The 25,225-nt window shown below is 47.0% G+C and overlaps 1 protein-coding gene across 1 annotated transcript; it reads left to right on the forward strand.

Annotated features, from left to right (window-relative positions):
* The first annotated feature begins 11,859 nt into the window (after positions 1-11,859).
* On the forward strand, positions 11,860-16,561 carry LOC109762816 (FRIGIDA-like protein 3). Its single transcript, XM_020321692.4, has 4 exons — positions 11,860-12,222; positions 12,597-13,643; positions 14,684-14,853; positions 15,935-16,561. Exons 2-4 carry the CDS (start codon positions 12,608-12,610, stop codon positions 16,346-16,348), a joined length of 1,620 nt encoding a protein of 539 aa, XP_020177281.1. The 5' UTR covers positions 11,860-12,222; positions 12,597-12,607; the 3' UTR covers positions 16,349-16,561.
* The last annotated feature ends 8,664 nt before the right edge of the window (positions 16,562-25,225 follow it).

Below are 25,225 nucleotides of genomic sequence, written 5' to 3' on the forward strand. Positions count from 1 at the left end.
GTAGGTGCCACAGGAACAACTTCCTGTGCCTTGCTACACACTAGCTGAAGTTATGGTTTAATTACCTCATCAAGTCTCCACCATCCTCCCACTCAATTCTTTCGAGAGAAACTTTTCCTCGAGAAAGGACTCGTTTCTAGAAGCAATTACTTTTGCTTCCAGATCTGAAATAGGAGGTATACCCAACTGTTTTGGGTTTTCTATGTAGATGCATTTATCCGCTTTGGGTTCGAGCTTATCAGCTTGAAACTCTTTCACATAAGCATCGCAGCCCCAATCTTTTAAGAAACGACAATTTAGGTTTCTCTAAACGGTGTCGTCTCAACGGAATTGCGTGGTGCCCCTTTTAAAGTGAATGCGGTTGTCTCTAATGCCTAACCCATAAACGATAGTTGTAATTTGATAAGAGACATCATGGTATGCACCATATCCAATAGGGTGCAGTTATGATGTTCGGACACACCATCACACTGTGGTGTTCCAGGCGGTATTAATTGTGAAACACTTTCCACAATGTCTTAATTGTGTGCCAAACTCGTAACTCAGATATCTCTATGATCATATCATAGACTTTTTATCCTCTTGTCACGACGATCTTCAACTTCACTCTGAAATTACTTGAACCTTTCAATAATTCAGACTTGTGTTTCATCAAGTAAATATTCTCAGCATCTACTCAAATCATCTGTGAAGTAAGAACATAACGATATCCACTGCATGCCTCAGCACTCATTGGACTGCATACATCAAAATGTATTACTTCCAATAAGTTGCTCTCTTGTTCCATCTTACTGAAAACGAGGCCTTTCAGTCATCTTGCCCATGTGGTATGATTTGCATGTCTCAAGTGATTCAAAATCAAGTGAGTACAAAAGATCCATTTGCATGGAGTTTCTTCATGCATATATACCAATAGACATGGTTCGCATGTCTCAATCTTTTCAAAAATGAGTGAGTCCAAAGATCCATCTACATGGAGCTTCTTCATGCGTTCTATACCAATATGACTCAAATGGCAGTGCCACAAGTATGTGGAACTATCATTACTATTTTATATCTTTTGGCACGAACATGTGTATCACTACGACCGAGATTCATTTTAGGTGCAAGACCATTGAAGGTATTATTCAAACAAACAAAGTAACAATTATTCTCCTTAAATGAATAACCGTATTGCGATAAACATAATCCAATCATGCTCAACGCAAACACCAAATCTCGATGGTAGAGGGAGCATGCGATGCTTGATCACATCAACCTTGGAAACACTTCCAACACATATCGTCATCTCACCTTTAGCTAGTCTCCGTTTATTCCGCAGCTTTTATTTCGAGTTACTAACACTTAGCAACCGAACCGGTATCTAATACCCTGGTGCTGCTAGGAGTACTAGTAAAGTACACATTCATTTAATGTATATCCAATATACTTCTGTCGACCTTGCCTGCCTTCTCATCTACCAAGTATCTAGGGTAGTTCTGCTTCAGTGACCGTTCCCCTCATTACAGGAGCACTTAGTCTCGGGTTTGGGTTTAACTTTGGGATTCTTCGCTAGAGCAGCAAATGATTTGCTGTTTCATGGAGTATCCCTTCTTGCCCTTGCCCTTCTAGAAACTAGTGGTTTTACTAACCATCAACAATTGATGCTCCTTCTTGATTTCTACTTTCGCGGTATCAAACATCGCGAGTTGCTCAAGGATCATCATATCTATCCCTGATATGTTATAGTTCATCACGGAGCTCTAATAGCTTGGTGGCAGTGACTATGGAGAACCATCACTATCTCATCTGGAAGATTAACTCCCACTTGATTCAAGCGATTGTGGTACTCAGACAATCTGAGCACATGCTCAACGATTGAGCTTTTCTCCCTCAGTTTGCAGGCTTAAGAAACTTGTCAGAGGTCTCATACCTCTTGACGTGGGCACTAGTCTGAAATCCCAATTTCAGTCTTCGGAACATCTCATATGTTCTGCGACGTTTCAAAAACCGTCTTTGGTGCCACAATTCTAAACCGTTAGCATTACGCACTGAACTATCACGTAGTCATCAAAACGTGTATGTCAGATGTTTCGCAACATCTACAGACGACGCTGAGGTTCAACACACCGAGCGGTGCATTAAGGACATAAGCCTTCTGTGCAGCAATGAGGACAATCCTCAGTTTACGGACCCAGTCCGCATAATTGCTACTACCAACTTTCAACTAAATTTTCTCTAGGAACATATCTTAACCAGTAGAACTAAAGCGCAAGCTATGACATAATTTGCAAAGACCTTCTGACTATGTTCATGATAATTAAGTTCATCTGATTAATGAACTCCCACTCAGATAGACATCCCTCTAGCCATCTAAGTGATACATGATCCGAGTCAAACTAGGCCGTGTCCGATCATCACGTGAGACGGACTAGTCATCATCGGTGAACATCTCCATGTTGATCGTATCTACTATACGACTCATGTTCGACCTTTCGATCTATTATGTTCTCAGGCCATGTCTGTACATGCTAGGCTCGTCAAGTCAACCTAAGTGTTTCGCATGTGTTCCGAGGCCATGTCTGTACATGCTAGGCTCGTCCACACCCGTTGTATTCGAACGTTAGAATCTATCACACCCGATCATCACGTGGTGCTTCGAAACAACGAACCTTCGCAATGGTGCACAGTTAGGGGGAACACTTCTCTTGAAATTTTAGTGAGGGGTCATCTTATTTATGCTACCGTCGTTCTAAGCAAATAAGATGTAAACATGATAAACATCACATGCAAAACATAAAGTGACGTGATATGGCCAATATCATCTTGCGCCTTTGATCTCCATCTTTGAGGCGCGGCATGATCACCTTCGTCACCGGCATGACACCATGATCTCCATCATCATGATCTCCATCATTGTGTCTTCATGAAGTTGTCTCGCCAACTATTACTTCTACTACTATGGCTAACGGTTAGCAATAAAGTAAAGTAATTACATGGCGTTTTCATTGACACGCAGGTCATACAATAAATTAAGACAACTCCTATGGCTCCTGCCGGTTGTCATTCTCATCGACATGCAAGTCGTGATTCCTATTACAAGAACATGATCAATCTCATACATCACATCCTTTTTGGCCATATCACATCACATAGCATACCCTGCAAAAACAAGTTAGACGTCCTCTAATTGTTGTTGCATGTTTTACGTGGCTGCTATGGGTTTCTAGCAAGAACGTTTCTTACCTACGCAAAAGCCACAACGTGATATGCCAATTTCTATTTACCCTTCATAAGGACCCTTTTCATCGAATCCGATCCGACTAAAGTGGGAGAGACAGACACCCGCTAGCCACCTTATGCAACTAGTGCATGTCAGTCGGTGGAACCTGTCTCACGTAAGAGTACGTGTAAGGTCGGTCCGGGCCGCTTCATCCCACGATGCCGCCGAATCAAGATAAGACTAGTAACGGCAAGCAGAATTGGCAACATCAACGCCCACAACTGCTTTGTGTTCTACTCGTGCATAGTAACTACGCATAGGCCTGGCTCATGATGCCACTGTTGGGGATCGTAGCAGAATTTAAAAATTTTCTACGCATCACCAAGATCCATCTATGGAGTATACTAGCAACGAGGGGAAAGGAGTGCATCTACATACCCTTGTAGATCGCGAGCGGAAGCGTTCCAATGAACGGGGTTGATGGAGTCGTACTCGCCGTGATCCAAATCACCGATGACCGAGTGCCGAACGGACGGCACCTCCGCGTTCAACACACGTACGGAGCAGCGACGTCTCCTCCTTGTTGATCCAGCAAGGGGGAAGGAGAGGTTGATGGAGATCCAGCAGCATGACGGCGTGGTGGTGGAAGTAGCGGGGTCTCGGCAGGGCTTCACCAAGCTTCTGCGAGAGGGAGAGGTGTTGCAGGGGGAGAGGGAGGCGCCAGGGGCTGTCATACTGCTGCCCTCCCTTCCCCCCACTATATATAGGCCCCCTGGGAGGGGGGGCGCCGGCCTGGATCCCATCTGCAAGGGGGGGGGCGGCGTCCAGGGGGAAACTTACCCCCCAAGGCAAGTGGGGCGCCCCCCACCCCTAGGGTTTCCAACCCTAGGCGCAGGGGGAGGCCCATGGGGGGCGCCCCAGCCCACTAGGGGCTGGTTCCCTTCCCACTTCAGCCCATGGGGCCCTCCGGGATAGGTGGCCCCACCCGGTGGACCCCCGGGACCCTTCCGGTGGTCCCAGTACACTACCGATAACCCCCGAAACTTTCCCGATGGCCAAAACTGGACTTCCTATATATAATTCTTCACCTCCGGACCATTCTGGAACTCCTCGTGACGTCCGGGATCTCATCCGGGACTCCGAACAACTTTCGGGTTTCCGCATACTCATATCTCTACAACCCTAGCGTCACCGAACCTTAAGTGTGTAGACCCTACGGGTTCGGGAGACATGCAGACATGACCGAGACGCCTCTCCAATAACCAACAGCGGGATCTGGATACCCATGTTGGCTCCCACATGTTCCGCGATGATCTCATCGGATGAACCACGATGTCGAGGATTCAATCAATCCCGTATACAATTCCCTTTGTCAATCGGTACGTTACTTGCCCGAGATTCGATCGTCGGTATCCCAATACTGTAACGCCCACGATGCGGCTATATCTCGCACGTGTCGAGGCACGACTTAGAGGCATAACCGCATAGTGGTTTTGTCGCAAGAAGGGTCATCTTCACACAATCCCATGTAATGAACAAGAATGGGATAAAGAGTTGGCTTACAATCGCCACTTCACACAATACATAAATATCATTCATACATCATCCGAAATACAAACATATAGACGGACTACGGTCAAAATCCAGATGAAAAATAAGACAACCCCCAATGCTAGATCCCCGATCGTCCCAACTGGGCTCCACTACTGATCATCAGGAAAAGACACATAGTAACGACCACGTTCCTCGTCGAACTCCCACTTGAGATCGACGCCATCATCTGCACTGGCATCGTCGACACCTGCAACTGTTTTGGAAGTATCTGTGAGTCACGGGGACTCAGCAATCTCACACCCGCGAGATCAAGACTAATTAAGCTTATAGGACAAGAAGGTGCAAGAGGTGGAGTTGCAGCGGCAAAAGCATATATGGTGGCTAACTTGCGCAAATGAGAGCGAGAAGAGAAGCAAAGGAACGGACGTCATCTAGTAATGACCCAGAAGAGGTCCTGAACACCTACTTACGTCATACATAATACAGATCGTGTTCACTTCCCGGACTCCGCCGAGAAGAGACCATCACGGCTACACACGCACTTGGTGTATTTTAATTGGGTCAAGTGACAAGTTATCTACAACCGGACATTAACAAATTCCCATCTGCCTCATAACCGCGGGCACGGCTTTCGAAAGATAATACCCTGCAGGGGTGTCCCAACTTAGCCCATCATAAGCTCTCACGGTCAACGAAGGATCAACCTTCTCCCGGAAAGACCCGATCAGTCTCGGAATCCCGGTTTACAAGACATCTCGACAATGGTAAAACAAGACCAGCAAAGCCGCCCGAATGTGCCGACAAATCCCGATAGGAGCTGCACATATCTCGTTCTCAGGGCACACCGGATGAACACTACGTACAGCTAAAACCAATCCTCGAGTTTCCCCAAGGTGGCGCTGCAAGTGGCTCTAGTTTGGACCAGCACTCAGAGGAACACTGGCCCGGGGGTTTAAAATAAAGATGACCCTCGGGCTCTAGAAAACCCGGGGAAAAAAGGTATAGGTCGCAAATGGTAAAACCAATGTTGGGCCTTGCTAGAGGAGTTTTATTCAAGGCGAACTGTCAAGGGGGTCCCATAAATCACCCGACCGCGTAAGGAACGCAAACTCAAGGAACATAATCCCGGTATAACAGTAACTAAGGCGGCAAGAGTGGAACAAAACACCAGGCATAAGGCCGAGCCTTCCACCCTTTACCAAAATATATAGATGCATTAATTAAATAAGAGATATTGTGATATCCCAACATATCCATGTTCCGACATGGAACAAACTTCAACTTCACCTGCAACTAGCAACGCTATAAGAGGGGCTGAGCAAAAGCGGTAACATAGCCAAACAACGGTTTTCTAGGAAAGGATGGTTAGGGCTGACAAGGCTAAAATAGGAGACATGATATAGCAAGTGATAGGTAGCGGAGCATGGCAATAGAGCGAACAACTAGCATAGCAAAGATAGAAGTGATTTCGAGGGGTGGTCATCTTGCCTGCAAGATTCTCAGAGTTGTCGAAAGCTTGATCCTCGTAAGCGTACTCGACAGGTTTCTCGTTCACGAACTTGTCTCCCGGCTCTACCCAAAACAAAGACACAAACAACCGGAACCACAATCAACAACGAGAAATGCGCAAGCAACATGATGCAAAACATGTATGATATGCAAGATATGATATGCGATGCATATGCGTGCTCCGGGAGGAAAATGATGAACATGGCAGTAACTTGGCAAACTAAGCATGCCACTGGAAAGATGAGATGATTTCGGTCGAAATCGATATAAAGATCACCGGAATCGGATGCACGGTTTGCAAATGGCAAGCAAAACAAGAATGACACTAATCTGCGATAAACCGCAAGATAGCACTTAAAATGCAACAAGTAACAATGCTACAGCACCCCAACATAGCAACAAAGCACATGTCAGTAATCTACAGGAGATGCTTGACAAAAGATGAACACTGAGCTACGGCTAGTTCACAACATATCAAGCTCAAACAAGCATGACAAAAGTGCAAAAGATTACAGGTTCACAGACTTAGTGAAAAACTGGACATGGCAGAAATCAGCATCAGGTAGCAATGTTCAGAGCACAAAATCAACATGCTACAAGAACTTAACATAGAAAAACAAGGCATGGCAATGTTCTACTCAATGCACATGACAAAAGTCCCTTACTGACCATAAGCCAAAAAGGACCAGAAGATATGATGGCAAGCATGTAAACATAGCAAGTTTCGTTATCAGGTTTCAGACTTAGCAGAAAACAGAGCATGGCAGAAATATTAATATGTAGGCCTCTTTGTGAGCTTGATGCACTCACTACAGAGCAATGCATGACAAACCAAGCATACCTACAGCAAGATAGCATGTTTATGAAGCTATCCATGGCAAGAACAATTGCATAGCATGTATGGATCAACTACAATAAGGTTGGAAAAAATGCATATCATGTCAAGAATCTGCCATAAATATTTTATAGCAAAAGTAGAGCAAGATTGAGTCATGCTATGGTACTCTAAAATTGCAAACAATTGCAGGAATGGATCAATTACAACTATAGATACAAAACATCCTTACTGAATATCTCCAAAATATGCATTGATCTCTCTGTAGCATCAAGTTTACATGGCAACAAAATTACAGCAGACAAGGACTTTGAGAAATCACTAAGTCCCTGAAATCAGAAATATTACGGGGCCTACTTTGCATGCTTGTGCTAGTCACCGAAGAGATCACAAAAATACATGGACTATACCACTGGAAAGATGGCATGACATACTTCAAAACACATGTAGAGCTCATGCTCAAAAGATGCACAGATTAAATGATACAAAAATGACAAATCTCCAAGTTCTGATAAGAACCAGAGATTAACAGCAACTAGCCCTCTTCCAACAAAGATTTGGGCATCAAGATGACCTTTACTGAACATGATGCAATTGAACAAAATGAAGAGCATCACGAGACGAACAATTTGACATATTACACGCGGGAATCGGAGCTACATGCACGGAGTTATCGCTATACGAACAGAGGCACATGATGATGAAAAATCGAGACTTAGAAAATATTAGAGGGGGTTCGAGAGAAAGTCAACGGGAGGGAGCTACCGAACGGATCTGGCCGGAGCTCGTGCTCGAGCTCGATCCCGAGGCCGACGACGGCGGCGAGGCAGGGGCCGGCGGGGGAGGAGCGCCGGCGGCGGGGCCGGAGGCGGAGGAGGGGCGCCGGCGACGGGGCCGGAGGCGGCAGCGCCGGGGCGGCGGCCGGAGGCGGCGGCGGAGATGGCGGCGGCGGCGCCCGGCGGCGGGGCAGGCGCGCGGCGGCGGGCGTGGGCCGCGGGGGCCGGGGTCGGGCCCGCGGGCCGGCGGGGGACGGCGGCGGCGCGCGCTGACGTGGCGACGCGCGATTCGTCCGCCCGCGCGGGCGGACGTGTCCGGCGCGGGCGGACGTTGTCCGGCGGCGCGAGGGATTTTTGCTAGGGTTAGACTGTGATTCCGTTTTTCGGGATGCCCACTTATAAATAGGTAGAGGGAGCTAGGAGACTCCAAATGAGGTGCGGTTTTCGCCCACACGATCGTGATCGAACGACCTAGAGCATGGAAGAGAGTTTGGTGGGTTTTGGGCTGGTTTTGGAGGGGGTTTTGCTGGACAATCAAATGGACTTTACGGATGCCCGGTTAACCGTTGGAGTACCAAACGACCTTCGAATGGAACGAAACTTGACCGGTAGTCTCCGGGTGGTGTAAGAAGACCACTTGACAAGCCTCGGTCCATTCCGAGAAAGTTTGACACACGCACACGAAAGAAAACTAGAGGGGTGCACCGGGGGAGATAGGAGCGCCGGATTGCAAAACGGACAACGGGGAAAATGCTCGGATGCATGAGACGAACACGTATGCGAATGCAATGCACATGATGACATGATATGAAAATGCATGACATGACAAAATACAAAACGAAAGACAAAACCCGACAACGGAGGGAAAAACATATCACATAGCCGGAAATGGCAAGAGTCGGAGTTACAAATATGGCAAGTTACATGCGGGGTGTTACAAATACCTTGTTCAATCTTGTTACCGGCAAGTCACTTTACTCGTACCGTAATGCATGATCCCGTGGCTAACTCCTTAGTCACATTGAGCTCATTATGATGATGCATTACCGAGTGGGCCCAGAGATACCTCTCCGTCATACGGAGTGACAAATCCCAGTCTCGATCCGTGCCAACTCAACAGACACTTTCGGAGATACCCGTAGTGTACCTTTATAGTCACCCAGTTACGTTGTGACGTTTGGTACACCCAAAGCACTCCTACGGTATCCGGGAGTTGCACGATCTCATGGTCTAAGAAAATGATACTTGACATTGGAAAAGCTCTAGCAAACGAACTACACGATCTTTTATGCTATGCTTAGGATTGGGTCTTGTCCATCACATCATTCTCCTAATGATGTGATCCCGTTATCAACGACATCCAATGTCCATGGTCAGGAAACCGTAACCATCTATTGATCAACAAGCTAGTCAACTAGAGGCTTACTAGGGACATGGTGTTGTCTATGTATCCACACATGTATCTGAGTTTCCTATCAATACAATTCTAGCATGGACAATAAACGATTATCATGAACAAGGAAATATAATAATAACCAATTTATTATTGCCTCTAGGGCATATTTCCAACAGAAGCAGGGGCAACAAGGACAAGGTGGGGGTCACTGATGGATCACTAACCAACCTATACTAAGCAGTGTAGGATAAGCAGGTAGGTAACAATAAGCAGGTTACAAAAGCAGGCTATGCATCAGAATAGGAGCAATCAATAACAGTAGCAAAATCTAATGCAAGCATGAGAGAATGGAATGGGCGATACCGGGATGATCAAAGGCGGGGGGGCTTGCCTGGAAGCTCCGCTGAAAGGGAAGAAGGGTCGTCGTCGACGTAGTCGATCACAGCAGCATCGACAGCGGTCTCGGGGTCTACCGGAGGGAAGAGGGGGAAGAAACAATAAATACATAGCAGGCAAGTGCATAACAGGACAATAGACAGAGCTAGACGTGTTCTAACGCGGTGCTACACGCTACCGGCGAAGGGGGGGACATCCGGGAATGTTTGCCGAAGTTTGGCATTTTCGGACAGATAAAATGGGGGGAAAAGGTTGCATGTTTTCTATGCTAGGGATGTGTGGCGGACGAACGGACCGCGTATTCGGATTCGTCTCGTCGTTCTCAGCAACTTTCATGTATAAAACTTTTTCATCCGAGTTACGGTTTATTTTCTAAGATTTTTCAAAGATTTAAACAATATTCTAAAATTATTATTAATTCGAATTTAAATAACAAATTGCTACGTGTACCCAGCTCTGCATACACAAAAGTGTACCAGAGGCTGATAGATGGGCCAGGGGGTCCCAGTTGACCAGTCAACATTTGAGTGGTCAACAGGGGGTGGGGCCCCCTATCATAGGCTGTTTCATCAACTAACTAGTTAATTTAGTCTAACTAGCTTATTAGGCTAATAAATTTTAATTAATCAAGTTAATTAACCATTTAACTAATTAATTAATTATTTTTATTAATATAACTTTTTACATTTTTAAGTAAACAGGGGCGTGGGCCCCATCCGCCATAGGTCCAGAGCCTTAGCGGGGCGGGTGTAGCGGGCTATCGGGCAGAGCGGGGCGGAGGCGAGGCCAGCTCGAGGGCAGTCAGCGGCGACCTCAGCTGAGCATGCCGGCGCAGAAGGGGCCTCGGTGAGGGGCGGCGAACGGCGCCGGCAGCGGACCGGTGCAGGGCAGCGACGGCACAGTGGCTGGGCGAGTGCGGCAGCAGGAGGAAGCGAGGCGACGCACGCAGTTGCAGGAGGAGCCGCAGGCAGCAGCAATAGGCGGCGGCTGGGGCAGCAAGGCAGCAGCGCGGTAGGCAGCAGGCGGGCGTCGGCGGCCAAGGCGGGAGGGGCCACGGTGGCGGTGGTGGTGGCCGCGAGCGGGCGAAGCAGGGGAGGCGAGCCACGGGCGCGGGCGGTGCGACGGGTGCGCGGTCAGGGCACGGCGAACACGCGCTCACCGCGAGCGCGGGCGCAAGACGGAGAGGGCACAGTGATGGCGTTTGGTCGACGCCGACGCGGAACGAGAAGGAAAGGAGGGCTCACCCCCGTTGCAGGGGTACGACGACGAAGGCATGATCGCGCCGGTGGGGAGGAGGACCGGGACGGTTCGACGACGGGTGACGGTGCAGCGTCGGGGAGGCGAGGCGCCAGATCGGGACGAGGCAATGGCGTCCGAGGCGTCGCGGCGAGGGGGGCTTCGGGAGGAGGGCGAGGCTCCCGGCGAGGTGGCGCCGGCGGAAGGGCGGCGGCGGGGGCACCGGGGCGATGGCGCCGAGGACAAGATCGGGCTCGATCCCGATCCAATCGAGAGGAGGGGAGCGAGAGGAAGACGTGGGGGGGAGTGGGGCGATTTGTCCAGATATTTTCGGTGCGTGGGGGATAAGGGAGAGGGAGAGGTGGGCCGGCCAGGTGGTCTGGTGGTCCAGCTGGGCCACGGCCCAGTGGGGAAGGGGCTTCTCTCTTTTACTATTTTTTTGTTGCCTTCTCCTTTTCTTTTATTTACTTTTTCCTTTTGATTAAATTTTGAATTTGAAATGGAATGTGATTGAATCATCGCGAGGTTAACAACAATAACTGTGGTGATGTGGCATCATTAGCATGAGATTACTGTAGCATAATTATCTGGGCGTTACAGGTGGGTAGGTAGGCGGCGCCGGGATCGAGATGGCGGCGGAAGGCGTGCAAGATGGGAGGGGGCGAATTTGGACGTGCAAGATGCCTTTTCGCTTGACAGTGGTGGCCCAGGCGTGGTTTTTCCTTTCGCCGGAGCCCACAAGCGCCCCCCAGTGCGCTGGGTTTGACTTGGGATCGCCGGGTCAAAATATGGGTCGAGCCAGCGAATTTCGGCGTCCTGAAGGCACAACTGGGTTTTTTCTCAGTGCCGGCGCTAAAAAACTCGCCCTGTGGGACTTGTTAGGCCGCGAGTGGAGATGCTCTCAATTCAGCCGAGTCCGCACTGCTCACATGTGGCAAAACCCCACGTCGCAGGAGAAAAAAAATAAAAAAATGATGCATCCTACCAGAAACGCCCTATATAACGTACCGCTCCCCAGTCGACACTGGTTGCTCGCTCCAGTCACTACCAGCTAGGCCCCATGCCTTTCCCCGCGCACTGGTTGCTGCCCTCTCCTCCGCCTCCCACCGCCTAGTTCTCCTCGTCTCCATCCCCATCCCCCAAAAAGCAACACTCCACGCGACCTCACCTAGGGTTTGCTCTCCTTTCCTCCCCCGTCCTGCTCTTCCCCAATCCGCCTTCCCCCCTCGATCTCCTCCCCCAGCCGCCGTAGGCGGAGGCGGGGGCGGGGGCGAGCAGCGACGACAAGCTCGTCCAACGCCTGCCCGCCTCGGCGAAAGTAAGTGCCCACTTTCTTCTCCCTAGTCTCAGATCTAGACGTCTGGGGTGCCATTTTCTACTCGATTGCTTGGTGCGATAGCGGCGGGGGTAGGTAGCCCTTGATTGTTTGGCCCAACGAGTCATCCATGCTCCGCCGGCCGAGGGAAGACGGTTCCCGCTTCCTTGTTCTCTTTTCTTGTATGTAGTAGAGCACTAGAAGCCGAATTGATGCCTAGCTATGCTTTGCTGTCCTTGCTAACAAAGTTGCGTGTGAGATAATTGATTCAATTCGAGAGAAACATGTGAAATTTAAGCTTTTGTCATTTGTTGCTTCGATTTGTGCGCTGTTTGGATGAAGTATGTTAACTGATTGTGTTGTTGCCTTCTATGCAGAGTCTGTCACCATGTCTGACATGGAGTCCGTGGCTACCCTTATGGAGTCGACAAGCTTGAAGATACAGCAGCTTCAGCGAGCATTTGCTGAGCTTGAGAGCCAGAGCGCTGTTACCATGAACTTTAAGTGGAAGCAACTCGAGGACCATTTCCGTGGCCTTGAGCAGTCGCTCAAGAAAAAGTTTGATGAGTTGAAAAAGCAGGAGAAGGAGTTCCAGGAGACCGTCGCAAAATCGGAGAAGATGCTGGAGCAGCAGGAGGCTGTTGTGGTGGCTAAGGAGCTGACTTCTCTGGAAAGGCTGCAGGAGAAAAGAGATGCTGCATTAGCTATGATCTTTGGCAAGTCCAAGTTGTCGCTAAACACTAATTATATCACCCCAATGAATAAGCCACAGAGTAATTATACTGTGGGTACTCTTGATGTGAAGTGGCCGAAGCATTCTCCCGAAGGAAATGCACGCACGCAAGATGGCAATGCTGCTGTGAAGCCTCGTTCTGAACTTGCCATTCTCTGCGAGGAGATGAATGTTAAAGGGCTTCATAAGTTCATATCTGACAACAGAAAGAACTTGACGTCTATCCGTGAGGAAATCCCGAGTGCACTTAAGGGAGCATCGCAACCATATGTCCTGGTGTTGGATTCCTTGGAGGACTTTTATTCTGGAGATAATCTGGTGTTGGATGGGAAAAAGGATGGAGACCTTCTGGGTGTAAGAAGGACGTGCCTTATGTTGATGGAGTCTCTTGTACAGCTGCAAGCTGATGATATAACTGGCTTGTTGTCTGAGGGGCAAATGTTTGCAACAAATGTGAAAGATCGGGCGAAAAAGATTGCGTTTGAGTGGAAGTCCAAGTTGGACAGTCTTGACATTGATGCTAGCAATGGAAACTGCCTGGAAGCACATGCATTTCTTCAACTGCTTGCTACCTTTGGTATTTTTTCTGAATTTAATGAAGATGAACTTTGCAAACTTCTTCCTTCTGTCAGTCGACGTCGTCAAACACCTGAGCTTTGCCGACTGCTTGGGTTGTCACAGAAGATGCCAGGTCAGTACAATGATGAACTAATCATGCATCTACCTCCAGTAAACATTGTTTATGATGATGAGTTGATGATAATATTTTGTCATGCCAGTTCGAATGCTAATTTAATGTTGTTTTCACTTGGATAAATCTTAGTTTTCCAGCTTGTGTGTAACATATTTGCTGGTCACTGAGTTCACCGAACATATGTGCAAACTCAAAAGCATAATGGTTTCTTTGTACTACCACCTCCAGAAGTTCTTTCAGATTCCCTTGATAGTTTTGCTGTTAAAACTTACAGGCAATGCACATCAGCTACATCTTAACCCATTAGGCTTCCTTTGGTTTGTAGGAATTTTAGCCCTCGTTTGGTTCATAGGATAGGATTATCATAGGAATAGAAAACTTGTAGGAAATGAGATGACATGTATCTCAAATCCTATGAGTAGGAATAGAAAAGAGATATCATTTGGTCCACAATTCCACATCATAGGAAATTTTTCATTGAGTCTAGGATCATGTTTATTTTCCTTTGAAATGTGGAGGATAGGAACCAATCCTATGCAGGAATAGGAATCTATTCCTATAAACCAAAGGGCTCTATAGGAAAAATTCCTATAAGAATCCTATCCTATAGAATTCCTATGAAATTCCGCCAAACTGAATAGGAATAGGAATCCATTCCTACAAACCTAAGGGCTCCAATAAGAGGCCTTAGTCTTTTCGTTGCTTGCACTATTGCTTGTAAAGCATGTCCATTGTTGTCTAGCCAGCTGTTACTGTGTTCTACTTATTCTTGAATATTTGGATCTGAAAAATTACTCTCTGTAATTTCTATTCTATTTAGTCTGATGTGTGGTTGTGGTGTATATGTTGCTTAGTACCACACTATGTTGCATCTGTTTGATACGATCAGCATTTGTTTGTCTTTCCCTCTGAGCCCTTGTCTTAATTGTTCATTTTCTTAGGGATTTTGTATGTCACTTATGCTATTTGCCTTTTCTCATTCATGATGATTTTTTCTTGACAATAATTGATTCACTTTTGGTGTTTCTTGAGGACAGGTGTCATTGGAGTTCTGGTGGATAGTGCAAGACCAATTGATGCAATTAACTTGGCCTATGCGTTTGGGCTCACTGAACAGTTTGAGCCAGTGCAATTGCTGAAAGCATATCTGAGGGAGGCCAAGAAGGTGTCACATGCCAAGAATGGAAAAATGTCTCCTGGAGCACAGGTGTGCTTCTAGCTATTTCAGCAAAAGCAAATGATGTTTATCATGCATTTTTTTTTGCTGCAAGAATACAATAAACTGTACCTGCACTTCCACCAAATCACCAATTACTGAAGTGGACACCAGTTGTTTCTTTTGAAGTTTGATTAACCATTCTGCTATCTAACCAAAGTTGCTCACCCATCATGCTATGTTACTCAGGATATTTTTAAATAGCTGTGCTACGCAGATACCGTCACTTAATTTGTAACGGAAGGGCTTTGTTTTCATCTTGCTTAATTGTTCTATGATGAGACTAAGCCACTTGCACTTTTGGCTTTATTAGAGATCTAATTACTATTACCAGACATCTGTTACTAACTACCTTATATGATTCAGTGTCAAGGAGAGCTCCTTGACTGTTTGCATCAAGTGATTTCAAGTTTTAGTGGTGTAGTGGTTCAAAATTCTATTATTGTTTACTTATAGTAGTCCTTAGATAGATCAGTATTGGATTTGATGACGCACTGAGGTGAAAATTGCCCGTTCACCTGATGTCAGGAGCTTGAGGTAGGTTGTGGAGAAGTAGAATAATAGAGGGATATCTTAGCTTGCAAGCAATATAAAGTTAGTTGCCTCTTGCTTTTCGCTGTTTGGCGCTGAATAATATACAAACTTTTCGCTGTTAGGCTTCTATGGTTCAGATTGTCAGGGAGCTCCTCGACTGTTTGCATCCTGTGATTTTAAGTTATTAGTGGTGTAGTGGTTCGAAACTTAATTAATACTTTACTTGAAGTAGTCCTTAAATAGATCAATATTGGATTTGAGGATGCACAGAGGTGAAATTATCCATTCACCTGATGTCAGGAACTTGAGGTAGGTTGCGGAGAAGTAGAATAATAGGAGGGATATCTTAAGCAACATAAAGTTAGTTGCCTGTTGCTTTTCGCTGTTTGGCGCTGAATATTATATATAAACTTTCTAGAGTAGTTGGGTTGCCTTGCCCATTTGCTTTTTCATGTCGGCATGTGTGTGTAAGCATGTTATCTGCATCTATCTAGTACACTTGATACAATCTGTTGGATAACAGCCATTCCCTTTTCAGAATGAGATGAATGAGCGTGAGCTGTCTGCACTGAAAGCTGTGATCAAGTGCATCGAGGAGCACAAACTGGAGGAGCAATATCCGGTGGATCCACTTCAGAAAAGGGTGATTCAGCTGGAGAAGGCCAAGGCAGACAAGAGGAGGGCTGTCGAAGCTGCCAAGCCACAGTCCAAGAGGCCGCGTGCCAACGGATCGCTCTATGCACCCCGTGTCACCAGCTTCCCTGAGAAGAGCTTCTACCAGGCAACACCAGAGAGGCACCCATACCCTTATGAAAGGCAGTTTGTGTACGGCGCCGAGGCCCACCACCACCCTACGATGATGAATGCGGCTCCCTACACCATCTCACCCGCCCACACGCCGTACTACGGTAATGGCTACCCGGTGCAGTACCAGGTACCTTATATCCACTAATGGGGGAGAGCTATAATGGTTCTTTCCTAACTATCCCTAGCTTTTAACCTTCCGCCGTTGTTGTAGTTGTACCAAGTCATCTAGCTAGTTTGCCTAGCTGAAAATAGTTGGACCACTCGCTTGTGTGTGTGCTATGAGTGGCTATTGTGAGAATCTGTTAATTTTATGTCACGACTTATGACATAATTTACTTCTAGTGTCTAGTTGTTTTAATCCACGTATCTTCTACGTACGCTGATATATGCTTTGTCTATACGACGACGAGTCTGCTTGTTGGTCGTGGTTGCAACCAACGTGGAGCTCATCTTTACTGTTCTTTCGTCATTGCGGTGCTCAGTAACTGCAGGTAACCGAACCTAAGACGTCGTGATATGTGATCAGTTTTGGAGAGGCAGGTGACTAAGCATAGCGGTGGGCTTGCTGTCAATGAATTGCAATGTTTACACGGTACCAGCTGAAAGCCCAGCCTACGACTGTACTTGCTACAAACGCCACATAAGAGAAGTGATTTCTGTTGAAAGTTCGAGCCCTTCTGCTTACTCGCTCCGTTGAGGGACATTACAAATAGTCTTCCAAGACAAGATACGGCAGTGCTCTTGGTGACGGTGGTCCCGATCAGGGACCTGCGCGAAGCCATAGTCACAACGATAGTCAGCAAAGAACACTATCGTGTGGTTTATGCGTTTTTTTTAAACCTATGGGGGATTAAACCTGTGCTCACAGGCAACTAGGCGACTGCCATAGGAGAGGGATTGCAGCACCTGAGCTCTACTGCTATCTATATTTAAACATTTTGAAATTTGTGTTTTTTAAGTTCCAAAAAATTGTGAATTTTTTCCCGGGGATACATATACACATTCCGAATACCCGTGGTAAGTTTTGGTAGAAATCTCGTTTTGTTTTGGGCTATAGAAGAAAAAAAAATCTGACAGTATATAGGAGAAAATGGATGCCATGTATGTTAGAAATTTCTCCTTTTTGTATTTCTCAAAATATAAAGTATTTCTTTTTCAGTTTTTTACCGGGTCTGAGGAATATGTGTATGTATTCACGTATTTGATTTAAGACTTTTTAGCAACGGAAGTGTGTTTTTCAAAAAATTCCAATACCAAGGGCAATGGAGCCCCGTAGCTACATGCACTTTTCGACTGCCATAGCAGCGTTTTTAGGCATGCTGGCCCAAACGTTTAGATTGAACCCACTGATTTCTTATTCTTGGAAAATCAGCCGGGTCGCTCGTGCGCCACATCGTCTCGTGGTCCTGAGACACCTCTCAAATCCTCTTCTTTCAGATCGAGCCTGCCCTTTCTCTCTTCTCACGCACTTCTTTGTACGTGATGCGGCGCGGCTGCCGGCTGCTGCGACCAGAACCCCGCCATCCCCGGTCTCCCTTCCCCTCCACGTAGCCTGGCCTTCCTCTTCTCTGTTGAATCGTCCGCCGCCGCCGCTGCGGAGACGCTGCATCGCGATGCAGCATCCATGGTTGAGATTGGGGGGAAGATTGGCGACGGTGTTGCAACGGAGCATCCATGGCGCTGCTCGCCGACGACGGTGCTGCAACGCAACATCCATGGCGATGCTCGCCGGCGCCGGTGCTTCAATGGAGCATTGCTGGGACATCGGTGTTGCGATGAAGCATCATCGGAGCCGCCGGTGCTTCAATGGAGCATCATTGGGTGCCGCCGGTGTTGCGATGAAACATCATTGAGCCGCCGGTGTATTAGTGGAGCATCGCCGGACCGTGTGGGTGCTTCAGTGGAGCATCGCTGTGACCGGGAATTGATACTTTGGCGACGGGCGCTGCTACTCCGACGAGTGAGGAGGAAGATGAGCATTGCCAGCCAGAGGAGGAAGAAGCAGTGCGATGCGAGCAGGCGATTGAACGGCCACGCGCGGTACATCTGACTTTTCTAAAATCAACCGGTTGATTTGTAGCAGCCGCCAATTTCTTAGGCTGTTTTAGGCCAGGAGGACGCGGTCTGTTCGCCACTCGCATGATTGTAGGGCGTTGTGTATAAGCTCGGATCGTGGGATGACACGGTCGATAGTGGAGCACATGGCATGACATGTTTGTTTTCCAATAGAATGGAGAGAAGAAGAAACATGAGAAAAGATGCAAGTTGTTCGCAGCGCAAAATCTCACTCCACACACTCTCTCTTGCTCGTTCATAGCTTAAGGATAACAATTGCCATCAGAGCCTCATTTCGGTGGCCAAGTCGAGCGACGGTGGGCAGCAATGGAATGTCGCATGCGGCTCCAACATACCACCGCTGCAGGAGCGACACTCGCCGAGCCCTGGGCGCAACATGCCATGGCGTGGTGACGATGATAGGATCTTGATGCAGCAGGTCGTGCGCGAGCCGGCAGCGGTGACACCAACCTCACCTTCCTGATGCTCACCCGCTCGAACTATTCTACCCGAGTGTTGGTGATGATGGTGAACACGCAGGCTGCAGTTCTATGGGATGTCATCAAGGACGACACCGTGCCTCACAAGGACGACCCGCAAGCCGTGGCGGTGCTAATACGCTTCACTCCGTTGAAGAGGCACAACATGCTCGCTCGGAAGACGTGCGCCAATGACGTGTGGGCTGCAATCTAGAACCATCACCTCGCCAGTGACCACGTGCGTGTGGCGAACGCGCAATGTCTTCGGGCAGAATTTGAGACGCTCTCATTCAAGGATGATGAGTGGATCAACAACTTCGCGCTGCCTGAGTCATGGGCTTCCTCACTAACGAGGATGAAAGGATCGATACGGTCGACTGGGGGGGGGGGTGAATAGGAGACTACAAATTTTAATTGTTCTTGTCAATTTTAAGGTTTAACGGATAAATAGGGTTCACTAGATATGCAACTAGGTGAACACAACCTATATGACAAGCAAGCTAAGAGCCAAATATGCTAGACAACAATCTAATTAGCAAGCCAACAAGCATACAAGACAAAGTAAAGTGCAGGAAAGGATTAACCACAAGTGGGGCGAGGACGCGGATTTTATCCCGAAGTTCACTCTTCCTTGGGGAAGAGCTACTCTCCGTTTAGAGCGGTGCCGGAGTCAAGGCTTGCGGAACGCCACGAAGGCTCATCGTATTCTCTTTCGAGTCACCCCCAACGGATGAGTCTCGAATCACACGGGGTTGGTCTTGAAGGCGACCACCACACCTTTACAAACTTCTCCGGAGCACACCACAAGCAAGGAAGCTTCCAGAGGAACCTCTAACCGCCTAGGAGCCCAAGCTCCAAGAGTAACGAGTCAATGGGGAAGAAATGTTGCGAGGAACGCGATTTGGTTTGGTCAAGATGTAGATCGGGTCTTGTTCTCCCAATCCCCAAAGTTTTAACAAGTTTGGGTGGAAGGATTGAGAGTATTGAGCAAAATAGAGTGTAGCAATGGTGGAGCTCAACAAGACATTAGGGTTAGGGATGAAGGAGGAAGAAGGGGGGGGGTATTTATAGTGTTCTTGCCCAGCTGGCCGTTCCCGTTGGACCCCGTGCGCACGTGCTAAGTCAGCCCCGTGCGCACGGGGTACTCAGAGACATACGCACCACCCCGTGCGCACGGGGGTCAAAAGACCCCGTGCGCACGGGGTACTCAGAGAGTTTACGAGGCACCCCGTGCGCACGGGGTCAAACGACCCCGTGCGCACGGGGTTGAAGGAAATATGCCCTAGAGGCAATAATAAAGTTATTATTTATATTTCCTTATATCATGATAAATGTTTATTATTCATGCTAGAATTGTATTAACCAGAAACTTAGTACATGTGTGAATACATAGACAAACAGAGTGTCCCTAGTATGCCTCTACTTGACTAGCTCGTTAATCAAAGATGATTAAGTTGCCTAACCATAGACATGTGTTGTCATTTGATGAACGGGATCACATCATTAGAGAATGATGTGATGGACAAGACCCATCCGTTAGCTTAGCATAATGATCGTTTAGTTTTGTTGCTATTGCTTTCTTCATGACTTATACATGTTCCTCTAACTATGAGATTATGTAACTCCCGAATACTGGAGGAACACCTTGTGTGCTATCAAACGTCACAACGTAACTGGGTGATTATAAAGATGCTCTATAGATGTCTCTGAAGGTGTTTGTTGAGTTGGCATAGATCAAGATTAGGATTTGTCACTCTGTGTATCGGAGAGGTATCTCTAGGTCCTCTCGGTAATGCACATCACTATAAGCCTTGCAAGCAATGTGACTAAGGAGTTAGTTTTGGGATGATGCATTACGGAACAAGTAAGAGACTTGCCGGTAATGAGATTGAACTAGGTATGATGATACCGACGATCGAATCTCGGGCAAGTAACATACCGATGACAAAGGGAACAACGTATGTTGTTATGTGGTTTGACCGATAAAGATCTTCGTAGAATATGTATGAGCCAATATGAGCATCCAAGTTCCGCAATTGATTATTGACCGGAGATGTGTCTCGGTCATGTCTACATAGTTCTCGAACCCGTAGGGTCCGCACGCTTAACGTTCGATGACGATTTGTATTATGAGTTATGAGATTTGATGACCGAAGTTTGTTCGGAGTCCCGGATGAGATCACAAACATGACGAGGAGTCTCGAAATGGTCGAGAGGTAAAGATTGATCTATTGGAAGGTTATATTCGGACACCGGAATGGTTCCGGAGTGATTCCGGTATTTTTCGGAGTACCGGGAGGTTACCGGAACCCCCCGGGGAAGTATTGGGCCTTAGTGGGCTTTAGTGGAAAGGAGAGGAGGTCCGCAAGGGGTGGCCGCCCCCCCATGGCATGTCCGAATTGGACTAGGGAGGGGGCGGCGCCCCCCTCTTTCCTTCTCCCTCTCCTCCTCCCTCCCTCTCCCCCCTCTTAGAAAAGGAAGGGGACTCCAACTAGGATTGGGAATCCTAGTTGGACTCCCCCAATGGCGCGCCCTCCTTGGCCGCCGGCCTCCTCTTCCCCTCCTTTATATACGGGGGCAGGGGGCATCCCAAAGCACAACAGACAATCTCTTAGTCGTGTGCGGTGCCCCCTCCACAGTTTAATACCTCGGTCATATCGTCGTAGTGCTTAGGTGAAGCCCTGCGCCAGTAACTTCATCATCACCGTCGCGACGCCGTCATGCTGACGAAACTCTCCCTCGACTTCAACTGGATCAAGAGCTCGAGGGACGTCATCGTGCTGAACGTGTGCTGAACACGGAGGTGCCGTACGTTCGGTACTTGGATCGGTTGGATCATGAAGACGTTCGACTACATCAACCGCGTTGCTAAACGCTTCCGCTTTCGGTCTACGAGGGTGCATGGACACACTCTCCCGTCTCTTTGCTATGCATCTCCTAGATAGATCGCGTGATCGTAGGATTTTTTTTTGAATTACTACGTTCCCCAACAGTGGCATCCGAGCCAGGTCTATGCGTAGATGATATATGCACGAGTAGAACACAATGAGTTGTGCGCGATAATAGTCATACTGCTTACCACCAACGTCTTACTTTGATTCGGCGGTATTGTTGGATGAAGCGGCCCGGACCGACATTACATGACCGCGTTCATGAGACTGGTTCTACCGACGTGCTTTGCACACAGGTGGCTAGCGGGTGTCTGTTTCTCCAACTTTAGTTGAATCGAGTTTGACTACGGCCGGTCCTTGTTGAAGGTTAAAACAACACACTTGACAAAAATCATTGTGGTTTTGATGCGTAGGTAAGAACGGTTCTTGCTAGAAGCCCGTAGCAGCCACGTAAGACTTGCAACAACAAAGTAGAGGACATCTAACTTGTTTTTGCAGGGCATATTGTGATGTGGTATGGTCAAGACGTGATGAGATATAAATTGTTGTATGAGATGATCATGTTTTGTAAAAGTTATCGGCAACTGGCAGGAGCCTTATGGTTGTCGCTTTATTGTATGAAATGCAATCACCATGTAATTGCTTTACTTTCTCACTAAGCGGTAGCGATAGTCATAGAGGCAATAGTTGGCGAGACGACAACGATGCTATGATGGAGATCAAGGTGTCAAACCGGTGACGATGGAGATCATGACGGTGCATTGGAGATGGAGATCAAAGGCACAAGATGATGATGGCCATATCATGCCACATATTTTGATTGCATGTGATGTTTATCTTTTATGCATCTTATTTTGCTTAGTTCGGCGGTAGCATTATAAGATGATCCCTCACTAAATTTCAAGGTATAAGTGTTCTCCCTGAGTATGCACCGTTGCTACAGTTCGTCGTGCCAAGACACCACGTGATGATCAGGTGTGATAAGCTCTACGTTCACATACAACGGGTGCAAGCCAGTTTTGCACGCGCAGAATACTCGGGTTAAACTTGACGAGCCTAGCATATGCAGATATGGCCTCGGAACACTGAGGCCGAAAGGTCGAACGTGAATCATATAGTAGATATGATCAACATAGAGATGTTCACCATTTAAAACTACTCCATCTCACGTGATGACCGGACATGGTTTAGTTGATATGGATCACATGATCATTTAGATGACTAGAGGGATGTCTATCTAAGTGGGAGTTCTTAAGTAATATGATTAATTGAACTTTAATTTATCATGAACTTAGTACCTGATAGTTTTTGCATGTCTATGTTGTTGTAGATCAATGGCCCGTGCTACTGTTCCATTGAATTTTAATGCGTTCCTGGAGAAAGCTAAGTTGAAAGATGATGGTAGCAACTACACGGACTGGGTCCGTAACTTGAGGATTATCCTCATTGCTGCACAGAAGAATTACGTCCTGGAAGCACCGCTAGGTGCAAGACCCGCTGCAGGAGCAACTCCGGACGTTATGAACGTCTGGTAGAGCAAAGCTGATGACTACTCAATAGTTCAGTGTGCCATGCTTTACGGCTTAGAATCGGGACTTCAAAGACGTTTTGAACATCATGGAGCATATGAGATGTTCCAGGAGTTGAAGTTAATATTTCAAGCAAATGCCCGAGTTGAGAGATATAAGTCTCCAACAAGTTCTATAGCTGCAAAATGGAGGAGAATAGTTCTGTCAGTGAACACATACTCAGAATGTCTGGGTACCATAACCACTTGACTCTGCTGGGAGTTAATCTTCCTGATGACAGTGTCATTGACAGAGTTCTACAATCACTGCCACCAAGCTATAAAGGCTTCGTAATGAACTATAATATGCAAGGGGTGGAAAAGACAATTCCCGAGCTCTTCGCAATGCTAAAGGATGCGGAGGTACAAATCAAGAAGGAACATCAAGTGTTGATGGTTAACAAGACCACTAGTTTCAACAAAAAGGGCAAAGGGAAGAAGGGGAACTTCAAGAAGAAGGGCAAGCAAGTTGCTGCTCAAGTGAAAAAGCCCAAGTCTGGACCTAAGGCTGAAAGTGAGTGCTTCTACTGCAAAGGGACTGGTCACTAGAACTGCCCCAAGTATTTGGCGGATAAGAAGGATGGCAAAGTGAAGGTATATTTGATATACATGTTATTAATGTGTACCTTACTAATGCTCGTAGTAGCGCCTGGGTATTTGATACTGGTTCTGTTGCTCATATTTGCAACTCGAAACAGGGGCTACGGATTAAACGAAGATTGACTAAGGACGAGGTGACGATGCGCGTGGGAAATGGTTCCAAAGTCGATGTGATCGCCGTCGGCGCGCTACCTCTACATCTACCACCGGGATTAGTTTTAGACCTGAATAATTGTTATTTGGTGCCAGCGTTGAGCATGAACATTATATCTGGATCTTGTTTGATGCGAGACGGTTATTCATTTAAATCAGAGAATAATGGCTGTTCTATTTATATGAGTAATATATTTTATGTTCATGCACCCTTGATGAGTGGTCTATTTCTGTTGAACCTTGATTGTAGTGATACACATATTCATAATATTGAAGCCAAAAGATGCAAGGTTAATAATAACAGTGCAACTTATTTGTGGCACTGCCGTTTAGGTCATATTGATGTAAAGCGCGTGAAGAAACTCCATGTTGATGGGCTTTTGGAACCACTTGATACTTGCGAACCATGCCTTATGGGCAAGATGACTAAGACTCCGTTCTCTGGAACAATGGAGCGAGCAACTGACTTATTGGAAATAATACATACCGATGTATGCGGTCCGATGAGTGTTGAGGCTCGCGGCGGGTATCGTTATTTTCTGACCTTCATAGATGATTTGAGCATATATGGGTATATCTACTTAATGAAACATAAGTCTGAAACATTTGAAAAGTTCAAAGAATTTCAGAGTGAAGTGGAAAATCATCGTAACAAGAAAATAAAGTTTCTACGATCTGATCGTGGAGGTGAATATTTAAGTTATGAGTTTGGTCTTCATTTGAAACAATGTGGAATAGTTTCGCAACTTACGCCACCTAGAACACCACAGCGTAATGGTGTGTGCGAACGTCGTAACCGTACTTTATTAGATATGGTGCGATCTATGATGTCTCTTACTGATTTACCGCTATCGTTTTGGGGTTATGCTTTAGAGACGGCCGCATTCACGTTAAATAGGGCACCATCTAAATCCGTTGAGACGACACCATATGAACTGTGGTTTGGCAAGAAACCGAAGTTGTCGTTTCTTAAAGTTTAGGGGTGCGATGCTTATGTGAAAAAGCTTCAACTTGATAAGCTCGAACCCAAATCGGAGAAATGTGTTTTCATAGGATACCCAAAGGAGACTGTTGGGTACACCTTCTATCACAGATCCGAAGGCAAGATATTCGTTGCTAAGAATGGATCCTTTCTAGAGAAGGAGTCTCTCTCGAAAGAAGTGAGTGGAGGAAAGTAGAACTTGATGAGGTAATTGTACCTTCTCCCGAATTGGAAAGTAGCTCATCACAGAAATCAGTTCCAGTGATGCCTACACCAATTAGTGAGGAAGTTAATG

The sequence above is a fragment of the Aegilops tauschii genome, chromosome 5 (genome assembly GCF_002575655.3).
Source record: "Aegilops tauschii subsp. strangulata cultivar AL8/78 chromosome 5, Aet v6.0, whole genome shotgun sequence".
Lineage (NCBI taxonomy): Eukaryota > Viridiplantae > Streptophyta > Magnoliopsida > Poales > Poaceae > Aegilops > Aegilops tauschii.

Coding starts and splice junctions, on each gene's coding strand:
- LOC109762816 (XM_020321692.4), top strand. CDS start 12,608: ATGTCTGACATGGAGTCCGTGGCTACCCTTATGGAGTCGACAAGCTTG. Junction 13,644..14,683: donor GTTGTCACAGAAGATGCCAG/GTCAGTACAATG, acceptor TCTTGAGGACAG/GTGTCATTGGAGTTCTGGTG. Junction 14,854..15,934: donor AAATGTCTCCTGGAGCACAG/GTGTGCTTCTAG, acceptor TTCCCTTTTCAG/AATGAGATGAATGAGCGTGA.